The sequence below is a fragment of the Zingiber officinale genome, chromosome 2B (genome assembly GCF_018446385.1).
Source record: "Zingiber officinale cultivar Zhangliang chromosome 2B, Zo_v1.1, whole genome shotgun sequence".
Taxonomy (NCBI): domain Eukaryota; kingdom Viridiplantae; phylum Streptophyta; class Magnoliopsida; order Zingiberales; family Zingiberaceae; genus Zingiber; species Zingiber officinale.
In genome coordinates, this window is record NC_055989.1 from 93444639 (window position 1) to 93463804 (window position 19166).

The following is a 19166-nucleotide window of genomic DNA, read 5'->3' on the forward strand; positions in this document are numbered from 1 at the left end:
GGAAGACGCCATGCGCCTTACTCGAGCATATGACCTACCGACCGACCACGAAATAGTGTTAGCCACGCCTTCCGATCGGCCTAATGATCCTCCGTCCGGCACTGTTGTCTTCTTCCGTGATCAATTCCTGGCCGGACTACGTTTTCCTCCTCACAAATTTTTCTTAGAAGTTTGCAACTATTTCCGCATTCCGCTCGGCCAAGTAGTTCCCAATTCTATTAGATTGCTTTAGCGGAGTGGTAGTTTTGTTCAAACCGAGCGACATTCCCTTAACCCCAAAAATCTTCCACTACTTCTACTATCCCAAGCAAGCAGTGGGGCACCTTTGTTTTCCAATCTAGGATAGGCTTCGTCCTTTTCGATAATATGCCGAGCTCCAACAAACCTTTGGAAGGAGCATTTTTCTATATACGCTTTCCCGAGCGGCCCACTTTCCGCACCAAGTGGCAGACGGCTTCTGCACCGGAGCTCGGCAAGTTTAGAGGTGACGCAGACTATCTCCACGAGCGGCTAGTCGGTCGGCGCTATCACATTGACAAGATGCTTCTCCAGGAGTAATGCATATATTCGGCTTGTCTTCACGGTGATCTGCCTTGTAGCATGAGTAAGCTTCCCTATCTCCCCTTTATTTTGTTCTAACTGATTTATTCTCTGCTTCTGCAGGTGAAGAGAGCCACCGAGAAGCTCAAACTGAAGGCCGCTCGGATTGAGGCGGTGACGAGCAAGGAGGCCGCGGGGTCTTGCTCCGATCCGGCCGTGAAGAAGGTGAGGGCGCCAGCGGTCCCGAAGCCGGGCGCCCGCCCCTCCGATGAGGCCATGGGCATCTGAACCTGCAGTGAAGCAAGTAGAGGGCCGTTCAGCCGATGATGTGCCGCTGCGCACTCGGAAACGCGGCCGGAATCCGCACCTGCCTCTACGCTTGATGAGCCACAACCTGAGCAGGTGTAGATGCGGGTTTCCGTCGAGAGTACCCCTACCCCTCAGGATTCTCCGAGGGCCAGCTTGGAAGTGCCGCCATCTGGCCCTTCGAGGACTCGACGTCTCAGGCGTTTAGGCGAGCTACCCACCTCTTCTGCTGGCGGACCATCTCAGAGCGGGCCGAGCGGCCAGAATCTACTTAAAACCGTTCTGCGCCTCCCTTCAGAGGCGTACATGGCTGCCGCCGATCGGTCGGTGTTTCCTGAGCAGATGATCACCCTGACGGGTCCTCTCGCGCAAGCTTGGATAGATGCTCGGAGTCGTATAACCAAGTTGACTCCCGGGCAGCTCGTCGACAACAACCTTCAATCAGCTACTGGGGTATAGCCCCTCCCCTTCCTTTCTCTCATATTTGATGTTTTTAACCTACTCGTGTTTGCTAGCAGAATTGGGTGGAGCAGATCGCCATTAGCGATCGGTTGGCCGAGCTGGAGGAGGAACTGAAGAAACAAAAAACGGCGGGGGATGCCAGGCAGTCGACGGCCGCTCTGGAGAAGGCCAAGAAATCACTAGAAGCCGAGCGAAAACGAGCTGCTGATCTGGCGAGCAAGGTCGTTCGGCTCGAAGCAATGATTAAACAACGAGACAAGGAGATCCGGACGGCGACCACTCGGAAGCAACAGGCCATCAACGATATGGACCACATGAAGGTGGAGATCCGTGGGCTGGAGCAACGCATCAAGGACCTCGACGCTTTGCTGGCCACCGAAAAAGAGAGCCGCTCGGCTGATCTCCAAAGATTCGATGGGGACTTGAAGGATCTCCAAGCCGCTAGTGACGCTGCCCATGCCGCGCTCAAGGAATATCAAGAGGGGGAGTCGGCCCGCTCGGACGAAGTGAGGAAGGCGTTCCTCCGCTCGGAAGACTTCGGAGAGAAGTTTACCGACAAGATATCCCTCACGTTCGAGGAGGCCATTAAGGCGGCGGTGGGCTATCTGAAGACCAAAGGTCACCTGTCTGCCGAGCTGACCATCCCCGACGAGGATCTGGCGAGCGTGATGGGCACCATCCCCGACGCTCTTTTTGATTTTGATGTGTGAGGAGCGTTTCTGTTTAACTTCTTTTTGAATTCCCGCCGTTCGGCCCCGATTATCTGTGTAATGACCTTTTTGGCTTGCATATTAGACAATCTTCGGTTCCTTCCTATTTTAGCGAGAAATTTTTCCCTCGTCCCAACTTTTAAGTGTTTCTTAAAACTCTTCCGCTCGGCACCATTGATGGCGCTCGTTCACTTGTTCGCCTTTTTTAATTCTGATTAACCGTCTATTACTTCGCGCCTCGCCTCAAAGGGGTTTTTGCTGGATTTTCGCCTGGCTTCCCGCTCGGACGTTTATAGACGCCGGCTCGTCTCTCGATATTTATCGTCGGAGCTCGACGGCGCGGTTTTTATAGCCGGTCGGCGCGGCTCTCGATTTTTAACGACGGGGCTCGTCGACGCGTCCGCGCGGATTATTTATAGACGCCGGCTCGTCTCTCGATATTTATCGTCGGGGCTCGACGGCGCGGATATTTATAGCCGGTCGGCGCGGTTTTTAATGACGGGGCTCGTCGACGCGTCCGCTCGGATTATTTATAGACGCCTCGTCTCGATATTTATCGCCGAGCTTGACGCGGTTTTATAGCCGATCGGTAGCGGCTCTCGATTTTAACGATGGGGCTCGTCGTCCTTTCGCTCGGATTATTTATAGACGCGGCTTGTCTCTCGATATTTATCGTCGGAGCTCGTCGCGGTTTTTATAGCCGATCGGCGCGGCTCTCGATTTTAACGACGGCTCGTCGGCGCGGATTATTTATAGCCGGCGGCTCGTCTCTCGATATTTATCGTCGGAGCTCGACGCCGCGGTTTTAGCCGATCGGCGCGGCTCTCGATTTTAACGACGGGCTCGTCCGCTCGGATTATTTATAGACGCCGGCTCGTCTCTCGATATTTATCGTCGGAGCTCGACGACGCGGTTTTTATAGCCGATCGGCGCGGCTCTCGATTTTTAACGACGGGGCTCGTCGACGCGCCCCAGTGAGACTACACACCCGGCCGAACGGCTCAGGCCTTCGTTCCAGGCAATAACCTCCCTCTATCACCCTGATCAGCGCAGGGTTTTGGTTTTCCTTCCTGCCACACTAGTATGCAGCCCGGCCGAACAGCTCGGGGTCTTCAAGTTTGAACGGTGCTTATATTCTATACGCAGCCCGACCGAGTGGCCTGGGGTCTTCGAGTTCGAGCTCCCGGCTCGGATATGAACCTTACGGCCGAACGGTGAACCGTTCATCGGAGAATGCTCAATGTGTTTTTATCTTTTTGCTTCCTGCATCGCAAGCATATAGGCGACGAAAAAGTATATACATTTATATTTAGCGCACCTGTCACCCAGCGCGGAGAACGTACTCCCGGCCGAACGGCTCATGGTCTATTTCGTCGAGCATTTTGGCTCAGATAATTTACCTCCGTCCGAACGGTACGGGGCCTTCGTTTTTCGATGATAATGCCTTATTTTCGCTCTTTTGACTTTTCATTTCTGCATTTTCAGTAATCAGTCGAAAAATGTACACATGGTGATTTACAGTGATACACCTTTCACCCCGCCCGGTAAGGCTGGAGGTGGTTCGCGCTCCACGGTCTATCTAGCTGCCGCCCGTCTTCATCCTCCAGATAATACGTGCCCGGCGGAGCTTTTCGATGATTTTGAAAGGACCCGCCCATGGAGCTTCAAGCTTGCCGACGTCACCGACCGGCTTGACCTTCTTCCAAACAAGATCGCCGACTTGGAGCGATCCGGGAATGACGCGCCGGTTGTAGTTTTGCTTCATCCACGGATGCCATCAGCCGAACGGACGCCTTTGCCTCTCCTCTTCTACCAAGTCCACTCCATGTTTCTTCGTCGTTGTCATCATCGTAGCTCGGATCGGACTCAACTCCGACTTCGACCGGAATGACGGCCTCACCGCCATATACCAAATGGAGCGGTGTGACTCCAGTCCCTTCTTTCGGCGTCGTTCGGATGGCCCACAAGACGCTCGGCACTTCATCGGCCAACTCCTCCCAAATGGTCGAGCCGAGCGCAGAATCTGAAGAATTTCCCGGTTGCGACTTGACCGTTGCTCGAGGATAGGCCACGGATGTGAAATGTTGTTCAATCCGTAGCTCTTGCACCAATCCTCTAACATCTTCCTGTGAACTGCCGCCCGTTGTCGGTCGTGAGGGATGCTGAACCGACAAATGATGTGTTGCCGGATGAATTTTTAACCATTTGTTCAGTAATCTTTAGCGGCTCGGCCTCCACCCACTTGGAGAAGTAATCTACCGCCACTAGTAAAATTTCCTCTGCCCGATCGCCATCTGAAATGGACCCACAATATCCATTCCCCATTGATCGAGCGGACATGAGATGGTTGATGCCTTCATCTCCTCTGCCGGTCGGTGAGAGAAGTTGTGATACTTCGGCATGAAAGGCAAGTAGATACTATCCGGCATCTGTTTGTAAAGTTGGCCAAAGTATCCGGCCAAGAGGATCTTCTTGGCTAACGAGCGCCTGGATGACCTCCGCATGATCCTTGATGTACTTCCTGGAGGATGTAAGCTGAGTCCTCCGAGCTTACACATTTCAGCAGTGGACGCGAGAAAGCTTTCTTGTAAAGCTGATCTCCGATGAGTGCAAACCGACCGGCTCTTCTTCTGAGGAGCCGGGCTGCATATTCATCGGATGGTGTGGTGCCCGAACGGAGGAATTCTATAATAGGTGTCCTCCAGTCGCTTGGAAACGTGAGGCCTTGCATCCGGTCGACATGCGCCACCAGCAGCGTTTTTTCAATTGGTTGCTGAATGGCGACCGGCGTTATTGAACTCGCGAGTTTGGCTAACTCATCGGCCGCCTGGTTCTCCGTTCGGGGAATCTTCTGAATAAGCACCTCTCGGAAAGTAGCTTTGAGTTTTTCAAAGGCCTCAGCGTAGAGCTTAAGCCGAACACAGTTGATTTCAAAGGTGCCGGAAAGTTGCTGAGCGGCTAACTGTGAATCCGAATAAAGTGTCACCCGACCGGCCCCCACATGCCGTGCGGCCTGCAATCCGGCTATATGGGCCTCGTACTCGGCTTCATTGTTAGTCGCTTCGTAATCTAGCCGGACGGATAAGTGCATCTTTTCCTCCTGAGGTGAGAGTAGTAATATTCCGATCCCACTTCCGAGCCGAGTGGAGGATCCATCCACATATATTCTCCACATAGCCTCCGGCTCTGGTCTTTGTACTTCGGTCACAAAATCAGCCAAGGATTGGGCTTTAATCGCCGAGCGGGGCTGATATTGGATGTCAAATTCACTTAATTCTGTCGTCCACTTGATAAGCCGTCCGGACGCTTCTGGATTCAACAGCACCCTTCCGAGTGGACTGTTCGTTCGGACAATGATGGTGTGAGCCAAGAAATACAGTCGAAGGCGCCGAGCGGCTAGAACCAAAGCTAAGGCCAACTTCTCGAGCCCAGTGTAACAGTATCTTTTAAAATGTGGCTTAGAAAATACACTTGCTCCTCGCCGCTCGCCCTCACAATCTTGAGCCTCTGACATGCTCGATTGACAGAGATACATATCATGACTCACCCCGTCGGCTTGGCGACAGCAGAGAATTTAGATATGTCTTCAACTCTTCAAATGCTCGGTCACACTCTTCATCCCACTGGAACTTAGTAGCCTTGCGCAGGATCTTGAAGAATGGCAGGCTCCGGTCGGCGGTTCTGGAGATGAATCTGGATAAAGCAATTATCCGATCGGTCAACCTTCGCACTTCTCTTGTATTTCTTGGGGGCGGCATGTCTTGCAGTGCTTTCACCTTGCTGGGATTTGCTTCGATTCCCCGCTCGGTCACTATATACCCCAAGAAACGCCCTCCTTTAGCTCCGAACAGGCACTTCTGGGGATTTAGCTTGACTCCATATTTGCGCAGTGTTCGGAAGGTTTCTTCCATATCCTTGAAAATATCGGTCGCTCGGACGGATTTGATAAGAATGTCGTCCACATAAACTTCCAGGTTCCGCCCGATCTGTTCCTTGAACACCTTGTTCATCAAGCGTTGATAGGTGGCCCTGGCATTCTTCAATCCGAACGGCATCACTTTGTAGCAATATGTGCCGTCGGCCGTTACGAAGCTTACTTTTTCTTGATCTTCCCGGGCGAGCGGCACTTGATGATATCCTTGGTAGGCGTCCAGCATGCAAATTAATTCGCAGCCGGCCGTAGAGTCCACCAGCTGATCTATCCGGGGCAGAGGATAAAAATCCTTGGGGCATGCTTTGTTTAGGTCTCGAAAGTCGATGCAGACCCTCCACTTGCCGCCCGGCTTGGAGACCAATACTACATTGGCCAGCCAGCTCGGGAACTGCACCTCGCGTATGTGGCCGGCCTTCAGAAGTTTTTCTACTTCCGCTCGGATGATGGCATTTTGTTCGGCACTGAAGTCCCTTTTTCTCTGCTTCACTGGCCGAGCGTCCGGTCGGACATGCAACTCATGCTGCGTCAGGCTCGGCGAAATTCCGGGCAACTCATGTGTTGACCAGACAAAGACATCATGATTTCGCTGGAGGCATTGGATCAGTTTCTCCTTCTGCTCTTCCTCCAGATCCGAGGCGATAAAAGTCGTGGCCTCCGGTTGGGTCGGATGGATCTGAACTTCCTCCTTTTCATCATAAATTAAAGCAGGAGGTTTCTCGGTTATGGCATTTACCTCGATTCGGGGCGCCTTCCGAGCGGAGCAAGCTTCTGCTCGGATCATCTCTATATAGCACCGCCGAGCTGCTAGCTGATCTCCACTCACTTCTCCTACTTTGTCCTCCACGGGGAACTTTATCTTCTGGTGGAAGGTTGAGACAACCGCTCGGAATTCGCCGAGCGCCGGTCGTCCCAAAATGACGTTGTAGGATGATGGAGAGTCGACCACCACGAAGTTTATTGTCCTGGTCCTCCTGAGCGGCTCCTCTCCCAGCGAGGTGGCTAGCCGGATCTGTCCGACCGGCTGAACTTCGTTGCCCGTAAACCCGTAGAGCGGGGTCGTCATGGGCTGCAGCTCGACTCGCTCAATTTACAGCTGATCGAACGCCTTCTTGAATATGATGTTGACCGAGCTCCCTGTGTCAACAAATATGCGGTGAATGGTGTAATTTGCTACTACCGCTTTAATGAGCAGCGCGTCGTCGTGGGGCACTTCTACTCCTTCCAAGTCCCCGGGTCCAAAAGTGATTTCCGGTCCACTTGCCCGCTCTTGGCTACAGCCGACCGCGTGGATCTGCAGCTGTCGGACGCTCGCCTTTCTGGCTCGATTGGAGTCTCCTCCGGTCGGTCCGCCGGCAATAACGCTGATTTCGCCCCGGGAAGTATTGTTCCGGTTTTCCTCTTCCCGAGCGGACGGTCGTGACCGTTCTCTAGACGCCCGGCGATTCTCCTGCCTTGGAGATCGGTGCCGCTCGGGTGTCTGCTGATGTCGTCTCTCGGTGCGGGTCCGGTCAGTTTCATGGGTCCTATGTCTCCTGTCGATGGGAGGAGACCGTCGTTCGGCTTTCCTGGGAACAGGATTGGATACAAAGGGAAGGCTTCGGCAATCCCTCGTGTTGTGTGTATCCGTCTGATGGAGGGTGCAGAACATAGGGGTCCACCTCTTCTTTGGCTTGGCCCGAGCGGCAGCCACCTCTTGTACGTGAGATCTGGCATGGGGGGATCAGATTGCATCGGCCCTCGGTCCTCTAGGGGGCTGCTGAGCGGTGTACTGTTTCCGCTCGGCATGAGTAGATGCCCGCTCGGCTGGAGCTTCCTTTTTCCGAGCGGCTTGCGCTTCTTCCACATTTATATATTCGTTGGCTCGATGTAGCATGTGATCATAATCTCGGGGCGGCTTTCGGATGAGCGACCGGAAGAAGTCCCCATCCATGAGGCCTTGCGTGGGCGTTCATCATCGTCTCGGAGTGCCGTTGGGATGTCCATCGCCACTTGGTTGAATCGTTGAATGTAAGCTCGAAGCGATTCTCTCGGCTCTTGCTTGATGGCGAACAAGTGACACTTGTCTTTTACCGCCGACTCCGGCGAAGTGGTGGAGGAAGGCCGTTGAATTCCTTGAAGCTCGTGATGGATCCGTCCGGCGACCTCGGAACCACCGTTGAGCGGATCCAGAGAGTGGAAAGACGCGGCATTTCACTCCATCGGTATTGATGGGCGTGGCTATGTTGTCAAACTTACCGGATGGTCATCCGGGTCCGTTGTTCCATTGTACTACGCCGATCGTCGGAGGCACGTAGTGCTGGGTAGAGGGTCTCGTAGAATAGTCTCAGAATTGGCGATTGGTCCGCTCGGAGATGAATCCGGGGAGCTTTCCCTTTTATCGTCTCGCCTTGGCATTTAAATGCGAAGAAGAGTCTCTATCTCTCGAGCTGGTCCGGCCGAGTGCGAAATAAGGCCGGTGGAATCGACGGTGGTCGGAGGTGCTAGCTCGGCCACCCGAGATGTTGCTGTTGCTCGGTGGTTCGGCGCTGCTTTTTTTGTTCAACAATTTTGGCGGCCCTTATCGAGCGTCGAGTTCTTCCCTAAAGCGTCACCGTGTGTTATCGTCCGACCTCGTCCATTGTTTCCGATCGGATGCGGGGCGTTCCCACAGACGGCGCCAATTTGATCTGTCCGATCGGCTGAACAGGGACACTGGGCACGCGACACGCTCCCAATCGTTGGGTGAACCTTGGTACGGTCGAGCGAAGCTCCAGCGATCTGCACAAAAGTCTAGCGGGAAGGGTTCCGGCGACCCTCGACGCTCAAGTCGGGTAAGTGGTGGAGAGGTGGGCGCCAAATTTGTATTATCGTACCTTGGTAATAGCCTCTTTATATAGGATGGAGAAGGAACTGATGCCCTGCGTACGTGTCGGCAGCCCATACCACGGTATGCACTTGTCGAGAGCTTACGACACCATGCTGCCATCGATGTTCTTCGATGGGACGGCAGGACCACCCGTTGTCAGACTAGAAGTATGGCATAGCCATACGACTTGACGGCTGTCAGCAGATATCCCCGTCTTTTACCCACTGTCTGACTGGGGTGCCCGGCCCGCTGAGCGGGCGATGAACGTCGTCCGGACGAGCTTGATTCTTTGCGCCGTCCGGGCGGCACTTCCTTCCGCTCGGTCATTACGCACTGTTTTATTTGAGCGTCGGAACCCTGGTCCCTACCAGGGTGCCTTTTACTATCAGATTTCCCTTTCCTCTGAGTCCGGTCGGCTCGCCCTTTTCCGGCGAACCACTAGACCCTTTGACCTCCCCTCAGCGTTGACTCCTTATGGGGTTCCGGATTTTTACCGCCGGATCACTAATATTTAATTTCCTTAAATAACTTTAGGTCAACCAAAAAGAATAATCAAATCACAAGGAAAAGAAAAACAAAAAAATACAAATTCGAAAACTATTTCGAAATACTAGAATCACAAGCCTCTTGTATTTGGTATTATTTCCAAAAATAACTAGTATGATGCGGAAATGAAACATACTAATTATATCTTTTAGAAAGACCTCTTGATCTTCTACCGTATTCCTCTTCTAACCTCGGACGTTGTGTGGGCAACGATCTTCCAAGATGAGGACCACCTAGCACCTTCTTCTTCTTCCTTCAAGTTTCGGCCAAGCACCAAAATCCAAGGATGAAGAACTTTTTCCACCAATTAAGCTCCAAGGGATGCAAGTTTCTCTCCTTCTTCTTCTTCTTCTCCAAGTAGTATCCGGCCACCACAAAAGCTCCAAGCAAGGAAGAGTTTCGGCCACCACAAAGAGGAAGAGAGGGAGAGAAGATGGCCGGCCACAACACCAAGGAAAAGAGGGAGAGAATAATAGAGGTTGTGTCTCATGAAGACACTCCAACCCCCTCTTTTATAATCCTTAGCTTTGGTAAATAAGGAAATTTAATTACAATAAAATTTCCTTAAGTTTCCTTGATATGAATTAATTAAGAAAAATTAAACAAAATTTCCTAAACATTCATGTCTTGGCCGACCACATCAACAAGAGCAAACAAGATAATTTCAATCAACAATTAAAATTCCTTATTTGTCTTTAGAAATTTTAAAAAATAAAATTTCCCTTTAAAATCCCTTCATGGTTGATAAAAAGAAATTTCTATAATTTTAATTTTTCTACATGTGAATAATTTATAAAGAAGAAAAATAAAATATCTTTCCAATCTACAAATAAGGAAAGAGATCTAATCTCTTTCTTTAATCTTTTATAAATTCTTTTAAAAGAGATATTTTAATTTTAAATCTCTTCAATAAATTATATCTTTCACATAAGAAAAATTTAAAATTAAAATTCTTTTTAATTTAATGGGGGCCGACCACCTAAGCTTGGGTTCAAGCTAGGGCCGGCCACCCATGAACCAAGGCTTGGCCGGCCCTAGCTTGAACCACAAGCTAGCTTGGCTGGCCCCTACATCATGGGTACGAAGGTGGGTATAGGTGGGTATAGTACTCTTTAAATAAGAGGCTACGATAGGGACCGAGAGGAGAAATTGGTTTTGGTCTCCCGATAAAATTAAGCATCCCGTGTTCGCCCCGAACACACAACTTAATTTTATCAATAATAATTCATTCCACTAGAGAACTATTATTGAACTACCGCACCAATCTCAAATTACATTTTTGGGCTCCTTCTTATTATGAGTGTGTTAGTCTCCCTGTGTTTAAGATGTCGAATGTCCACTAATTAAGTGAGTTACTGACAACTCATTTAATTAATATCTTAATCCAAGAATAGTACCACTCAACCTTATCGTCATGTCGGACTAAGTCCACCTGCAGAGTTTAACATGACAATCTTTATGAGCTCATCTTGGGGACATTATCAACCTAGATTACTAGGACACAGTTTCCTTCTATAATCAACAATACACACTATAAGTGATATCATTTCCCAACTTATCGGGCTTATTGATTTATCGAACTAAATCTCACCCATTGATAAATTAAAGAAATAAATACCAAATATATGTGCTTGTTATTATATTAGGATTAAGAGCACACACTTCCATAATAACTGAGGTCTTTATTCCTTTATAAAGTCAGTATAAAAGAAACGACCTCAAATGGTCCTACTCAATACACTCTAAGTGTACTAGTGTAATTATATAGTTAAGATAAACTAATTCCTAATTACACTACGACCTTCCAATGGTTTGTTCCTTTCCATTTTGGTCGTGAGCTGCTGTTTATAATTTATAAGGTACTGATAACATCATCTTCTGTATGTGACACCACATACTATATTATCTACAATATAAATTAATTGAACAACTACAAACAAATGTAGATAATTTGACCAAATGTGATTCTTTATTCAAAATAAATGTTTATAAAAGTTTAGGCTTTCAGTATACACTCTAACAATTTGGACACTCCAACTTTAAATATCCCTTCTGATTGCATCTATAGTACTTTACTTTTGACTTTCTTTTTAGAGTCTGACTTGATCATGACTGATTGCCCTTTGTTTTGGATCACCTTCTTCATCTCCCATCCTTTCTTCTTTTTGTATAATTTCTGAAAGATTAACTAATTTAGCGATGATCACACCATCATCTTTGAAATCCAATTCGTCTTCAGACTCAGACTCAAATTGGGACTTGTGCTTTGATTCTTTTATCTTAATTTTACCGGAGATCAAAGTAATACCTTTCTTGGTAGGACGTGCATTAGTCTGCTCATGTAATTCAAATTCAGAAAAAGTTTGTCTAATCTAATAATTGAAAGATCCTTTGAAACTTTGTAAGCATTTACTATAGATGCCCACAAAGTATTTCGAGGAAATGCATTAAGAGTATACCTTATAAAATCACGATTCTCTACCTTTTGTCCGATTGAATGGAGGTCGTTGAGTAGATCTTGGATTCGGACGTGCAGTTGGCTTGCCAATTATCTTTTCTACATTTTAATATTATAATTTATTTCAAATTAAGTCATGCTTACTTACTTTTGTGTATAAGATTCCTTTGTGTAGCTCGATCAATTTCTCCCAAAAGTCTTTGTCACTTTTGAATGGTTCGACCTGGTTCAGCTCCTCTTTGGTTAGGCTGTACTGGAGGGGTTGAGTAACTTTTGCATCAGCCTAGATTTTCTTCATCGTGTGCGGGTCCCAATTTTCACATCCCACCGATACTCCATTTTCATGAAGAGGTAGCGTGAACCCGATCTAGATAATGATCCACATTTTCATTTGGGTCTTTAGGTGTAACTCCATCCAACCCTTCCAATAGCCAAAATTTTCACTGGACAAGAGTGGCGGTCGGGTGGTACTGTAGCCTTCTTGATGAGTCATTTAGAATAATCCTCACACAACAAAAAGACAACAAAGAATGTACCAAAACCTAGTCTTGGATTAGTAGTGTGGGAGAAGAAATTTGAAAAAAGACGAGCGCTAAAAAAATTATCAAAAGGGGTGATTGCACTAATTTTGATTAATAAAAAAAATTTAAAAATAAAAAAAAATGCTTGAACAGTGGTTGCACCAATTCAGAGTACTCCCGCTCTGATATGAATTGTAGGATCAAAAAAGCACTAGAGAGGGCGTGAATAACGCGTGTCACTTTTTCACATTTTTCGAAAACTCAAGAGAGTACGTAGTTGAAATAAAGAAAACAAAGCTAACATAGTTTCTTTTTTACTTGGTTCACAGCTCAACAACTTTTAGTCTAAGGCTTGCGATCATTGATCGCTTTCTTTGGGCAATCCACTAAACAATCAATAAGTACAAGAATTTGAAAGCTAATAAAAAGAACAATAATACCTACAACACTACAGAGTAGATGTTTGAGCGTTTGTTGTTGGAGTAGCACTTTAGCATCATAGCGGAGTTTCGGAGCAGCGTGCACTACAACAAATTTAGCTTTCCGCAACACACGATTATGCTATCCGCAATGTGCATCACACACTGCACAACTCCAAGCTGTTAAAAGTCATAAGACATCAATAGCGCGCATAGCGCGCTGCAGTTAAGAGCATTCGCAGCGCGCGTCGTGCGCTGTGGTTAAGAGCATTCGCAGCGTACGACGCACGCTGTGGCTAAAAGCATTCTCAGTGTGCGACACGCGCTACAGTTAAAAGCATTAGTAGCGCGCGTCACGCGTTGCAGTTAAGAACATTCGCAATGCACACCATGCGCTGCAGTTAAGATGTCATGTTAATCACATATAATTATCAGCATGACACAAATATAAAATCTAAATCCAAATAATTTTAGCACCATATAATTATAATACCATACACAGATATCAAACACAATTATAATACCACATATAAATATCACACAAAAAATTATTATGATTTCACTTAGTAATAATCCAAACTGATAATAAGAAATTCATTTAGTAATATAATTTCTTTTCTACAAAAATATACATGATAAAATCAGTAAAATCTATGTTAGCCACACAAAACTATAAACTTAAAAGAGAAAATGATTGTGCTTCTTATTGCATCCTTAAGAAAAAGCATACTCTATCAATCCAAACTTTCCAACAAGAGGAATTTGATGCCTCTTAGCTATATTTTCTTGTAAAATAGCATAAAGAGATTGAAATGTAAAGTATATTTTATAAAAGCAAACTAAGATTTTAAAAATAATACAATATCACTTGAATTTCATCTATAGATGCTTTGCTGTGTTTTTTTCCTCATCTTTTGAACACATACCAATTTGATTTATCATCGGTTCAAGAAAGAAAAACAATCAATTCATATGATAGGCGTGCACAGTAAGAACAAGAAATTAGCATTTGATGAACTTTATATATAAAGCACCGCGATACAAACTACCATCCAAGAATGAAAGACAGTACCTACTGGAGCTCATCTTCTTGTCTGCTTTCATCTAGACTGTCCTGTGCCAATTGGTAGTGCAATATTCCCATCGTTGCCATGCATGCCCTACTTGCCAAAACCATTCTTCCAATAAGCATGTGGATAGAAATTTTCTTTCCAGTTTCTATCATCCAAATTGCACCAGTCTAGTTTATAAACCATATAAAAATAATAACCTGTAACTAACCTCGTCTTGTGTACTTTTTGTTTGTTCCATCTTCGTCAGCTGCATGATATGATGATTCAGAATACTTCCTATCATTGTAAGTTAGCTTTCTTGTAGTAGCCGCTAGCTGTACAAGAGACAAAATTTAGCATACTATTAGCATTACTGAAGACATCGAAGGATAAAAATATCAGACTATATCATTGAACATACTATATATGCAAAAGGGTTATTGCTTCAAATAAGACCTAGGTTCATCAAACTCAGTTTTCATAAGACAAGGCTCTTGATCTTTGATCAATTGGTGTTCTAAATCATTAGGACCATCAACTTCAACAATCTCAGATTCAGTAACCTCGGAACAACTCATTCGAACAATAGAATTATATACTTCATCTAAGTACTTGTCATCTGTAGCAGGTGATGATATTGTTGGTCTTGAATCCTTATCAGAAAAAACTGAAGTTGCTCCACCTTTGCTTCAGACACTGATGTGTGAACCAGTGGATCAGAAGTAAAAGTAGGAGGAACTCGGTTCTCTAATGTAGGAGGTGAAACTGCATGATTTCTAAATACATTTTTTTCCAAGCCACTCTGCGACAAGTTAGACAGAATATAGTAATTGTTCTGAAATTCAAAGAGCATGAACTTTAATATTTTGAATGGAGGATGCTAATGGGAAATAAAAGCATCTAGGAAAATAAACAATAGCTGAAAAATACAAGATAATCAGTGCAACTGAATCTCAAACATCTTTGCTTGAGTCATAGTGTAGAGAGGGATGGATATATGGTATTTATGACTAGAAAATAAAAGTTCAAGTAATTCATCATGTTACTGATTTAGTTCACCTGAACCAAAGTTTAAGTTAAGCTAAGTGTTACATTGTCCTTGCTAATGCTCTATAATTTCATATGTAGTTTCTTCAAATAAGTCATAAGGTTTTTTTTAGCTCAGAGCACTCAGGTCTTGTGACTGTATGCTCTGTAATTTTGTCGAAGGAGAGCTGCAATGATGAGTAATAAAAATCAACTACATGGGAAATTTCTCATAGAAGCTAATGAACTTGGGCAGCAAACCCAAGAAAGTTCATGAAGGGACTATTTGGAAAACAAAACCTGTAGCTCCCGAGATAATACATGTTTTGAGATCAACATGAAGTCCATCATAAAAGTAATGCATCAAATCTTAACCCCTAATTGCTAACTGATTATGCAACAAAGAAAAATGTTGGATGAAAGACTTGTTAGTATAACTTACAGAGGCAGAACATGTAGGATAAACATATCCTGCCGGTGCAGTTTGAAGTGGGAAGCTCTTCTTATATAACACCGAGTAATTTGTGTGCATAAAATCTGAATTAAAAAAAACACTAAACCTAACGAGCAATTTCACTTTCCAAGAACAAATATAAACATATAAGCAACTTAACAACCCAATTTTGTAGTTTGATCCTTTCCTTGAATCTTTCATTGAAGAAAGAGCATACTGTGGCGCTGCCTCATAGGAGCAGAGGCTGTATCATGCGAGCAAATGCGAGGAGGTTGCACGAGGTAGCCGTGCAATCGATTGCGACCGTAATCGATTGCGTGAGGCGTCTGCTCAAGCGGCCGCACAGCCACCTCGCGCGACCGTGCGAGGAGTTTACTCATGTAGTGGCCTCGCGCGACCGCAAGAGGGAGGCCGCCTCGCGTGGATTTTTCCTTGTGCAGCCACGAGAAGGCGGCTGACTCGTGAGGCCGCGAGCAGCCACCTTAGGTGGTTGATACGGCGCATGTTCGTGGGGTCAGTAAGATGATGTGGTTAGGAGTCAAGACCACAGGATGGTCAGAAGTCAAGTCTCCATGGCTGGTCAGAAGTCAAGCTTACGAGGAGGTCAGAAGTCAGGTTTACGTGGAGGTCAGAAGTCCAGCCTCCGTGGCTGGTCAGAAGTCAAGCTTACATGGCCAGGGTCCAAGTCTCAGCTGAGGGGGTGGCCAAAGGATAAGAGTATAAGTCGGACAAGGGCTAACCCTGATAGCGGTCAAGGACAGGGCCCACGGGCCCGGTAAGGACTGAGCCTACAAGCCAAGTAAAGGTAAAGGAAAGAAAGCCCTTGGCGCAGAACAAACTAGCGTACAGGTCGAGGCATACAAGCCATGGATAACAGTAGGCAGAAGCAGGTCAGGAAATAGACCTGGCGTACAGGTCGGGACGTACAAGTCATGGATAACAGTAAACAGAAGCAGGTCAGGAAACAGACCTAGCGTACAGGTCGGGACATACAAACCAAGGATAACAGTAGGCAGAAGCAGGTCGGGACACAGACCTAGCATACAGGTCGAGACGTGCAAGCCAAGGATAACAGTAAACAGGTCTGGACACAGACCTAGAGTACAGGTCGGGACGTACAAGCTAAGGATAACAGTAAACAGAAGCAGGTCGGGATACAAGCCTAACGCACAGATCGGGACATACGAATCACGGATAATAGCATATAAAAGTAAGTCAGAGTACAGATCTCGGAATACAGACCCAGCGTCCAGGCACTACAGGACAAACAAGACAAGGAATCACAACTACTTGTCAGAGAATGTCAGAGAACAATCAATGTGTCAGGGAATATGCTAACAGTCGGGACTCGCTACGCCTTTGGTTTTGCCGCCAGCCTATTAAGAAGAGTCACGTGTCAATCACTGCCAGACAAAACCTGACAGCCGACATTCCCTTACACTAGCCAGGTCCTAGAAACATCCGTTGTAGTATAAAAAGGGATGCTTTGTCCCTTATGCAGGTACGCTCACTCGCCATTTCTTACTAGCCTTTACTTTTCGTCATTTTTTTGTGTTTCCTGGGGAAAAAGTACCTGACTTGAGCGTCGGAGGGCCTGACCCGGGGACTTTTTCCCTGGTTTCTGGTCTCTAACGGCTCGTGGGCTCGTCTGAGTGTGCGCAGAGCAGCATTGTCATTGTCCTGGTCATCTTCCTTTGTCAGCCGCCCATGCGAACCTTTGAGAGGGGTGCCAGGTAGATCCGACGCTTCAGCGACTTTCTGTCAACTTCCAGTACACCAATCCGCCTCCATCCGACTCAGCTTCCGGACGGGATCAAATTTGGCGTCGTCTGTGGGAACACAACAACCTATTCCGGAACGTGAAGATGGAGGAGTCTGGCCGCATCAATGTCACTATGACCGCCGGAGAATATGAACTCTTCAAGGAGGCCAAGAGGCGAGCAGCCTCCGAGAAGCAAGCGACTGTCTCTCGACCACGCCAAGCTCCTGCTGAAGCTTCTAAAGAGCCCCTCCCTGTCTCGGATCGGGGCTCTAAGAGAAAATAGCCTGAGGTATTTCCTAAGGTTCCTTATCGTGAGCCCGGTGTGGGGTATTATCAGCCAGAGCCCCAGGGCCACAGTCTTAAGAAAGAACAGCCGCAAGTCTCCATGGCTGAAAGTTCCTTGCCTAGAGATTCAAAGAAGGGGAAGGCTCTCATCATCCCGGAAGTGTTCCCAGAAGACCCGGATGAGAGAGTACCATTCTCGGCCAAGATTTTAAATGAAAGATTGCCCAAGGGCTATAGGGCCCCATCGATCGGAGAGTATGACGGGAGCAAAGACCCGGAAGAGCATTTACGCAAGTTTAAAAATGCAGCCCTGCTGCACCAATACAGTGACGCTGTCAAGTGTCGAGTTTTCTTGAACACTTTAGCTAGCTCTGCATTAAAGTGGTTTGATGGGCTACCTCAAGGATCCATCACCTGTTTCTTGGACTTCAAGACGGCCTTCCTTCGCCGTTTTTCCAATAGTATAAAATATCAAAAGACGGATCACTGTCTTTTCGCTCTTAAGCAAGGGTCGACCGAGCCCTTAAGAAGTTATATCAACCGCTTCAATCAAGTGGCCTAGGATGTCCCCACTGCCACTTCGGATATTCTGATGAGCGTCTTCTCTCATGGATTAGGAGAAGGAGAATTCTTCAGAGATCTCATCAAAAATCCCGCTCAGAATTTTGATGAGATGGTGGAAAAAGCTGCCAGATACATTAAAGTAGAAGAAGCACAGGTGGCTCGGAGGAAAGATGAAAGACCACCTCCCTCTACCAATAAGCCGGAAAGAAGGATGCCTCAACCACCTTCTCAACCTCTGCCGCGCGCTCGGGAAGCCAGACCTATTTTCCATCCCGGTCTGGAGATCTCACCAGCTCCCCGAGTTGCAGCCGTGCATGCTCCTCGACCTGGACCATGGAACACTCGGTATTACACTTATCATCGGTCTCGCACTCATGATACTAATCATTGTTTCCAGTTTGCCCGGGATTCCAAGCGGGCTGCCGAGTTAGGCTTACCACCGCTAGAGCTAGCCCCTCAAGTGCTCAAGATGATGGAAGAGCAATGAACCGCGGCTGGACAGGCCGGGAAACCTCGCCCTGACCTAGCAGGACCCAATACGCATCAACCTGGTCGGGGGAAAGAGCCAGAAGGAGCGCGGGAAGTCGAGAATAGAGGCAATGCCGCCGTCCGAGAAGAGCACGCAAATCACATGTGCGCCGCTTGGAGGTTCACACTGTAGGATGCAGCCAGGAGCAGGCTTCTGGCCCTGTTATCAGCTTCGGGCCTGCATACCTGGAAGGGTTGGAGCTACCTCATAATGATGCCCTTCTCATCAAAGCCATCATTGCCAACAACCGAGTGACTCGGGTTTTTGTTGACACCGGAAGCTCGGTCAATATTCTATTCAGGACTGCATTCGAGGAGATGCAGATTGATGCTACTGAACTCCAGCCTGTGGCCACGTCTCTATATGGATTTACAGGCAATGAGGTGAAGCCAATGGGTCAGATTAAGCTGGCTATATCTTTGGGCACCGAGCCGTTGGTGCGCACAAGGAGGAGCACTTTTATAGTGGTGGACTCCCCTTCCTCTTATAACGTCATTTTGGGAAGGCTCGCTCTGCATGAATTTAGGGTTGTTGTTTCAACCTTTCATCAGAAAATCAAATTTCTTATTGGCGAGTAGGTCGGGGAAGTTAAAGGAGAGCAGAGGGTTTCTCGCCGATGCTATATTGATATGGTCTGGGTGGAGGCTCGGAAAAATCAAAGGATGCAAGATGGGGGTGTCCACGCTGTTCAAGAAGAGCCTTTGCCTATGGCTGAAGAACCTATCCCCTGGGAGGAGGTGCAACTATACGCTG

At 47.2% G+C, this 19166-nt stretch overlaps 1 protein-coding gene across 1 annotated transcript; it reads right to left on the reverse strand.

Moving 5' to 3' along the window:
- Positions 1–13813: 13813 nt before the first annotated feature.
- LOC122048458 lies at positions 13814–15653 on the reverse strand. The gene is made up of 5 exons (XM_042610022.1): positions 15491–15653; positions 15262–15356; positions 14476–14595; positions 14023–14128; positions 13814–13959 (listed from the first exon to the last, which is right to left on the reverse strand). The coding sequence occupies exons 1-5, from the start codon at positions 15651–15653 to the stop codon at positions 13814–13816; spliced, it is 630 nt and encodes a 209-aa protein (XP_042465956.1).
- Positions 15654–19166: the final 3513 nt, after the last annotated feature.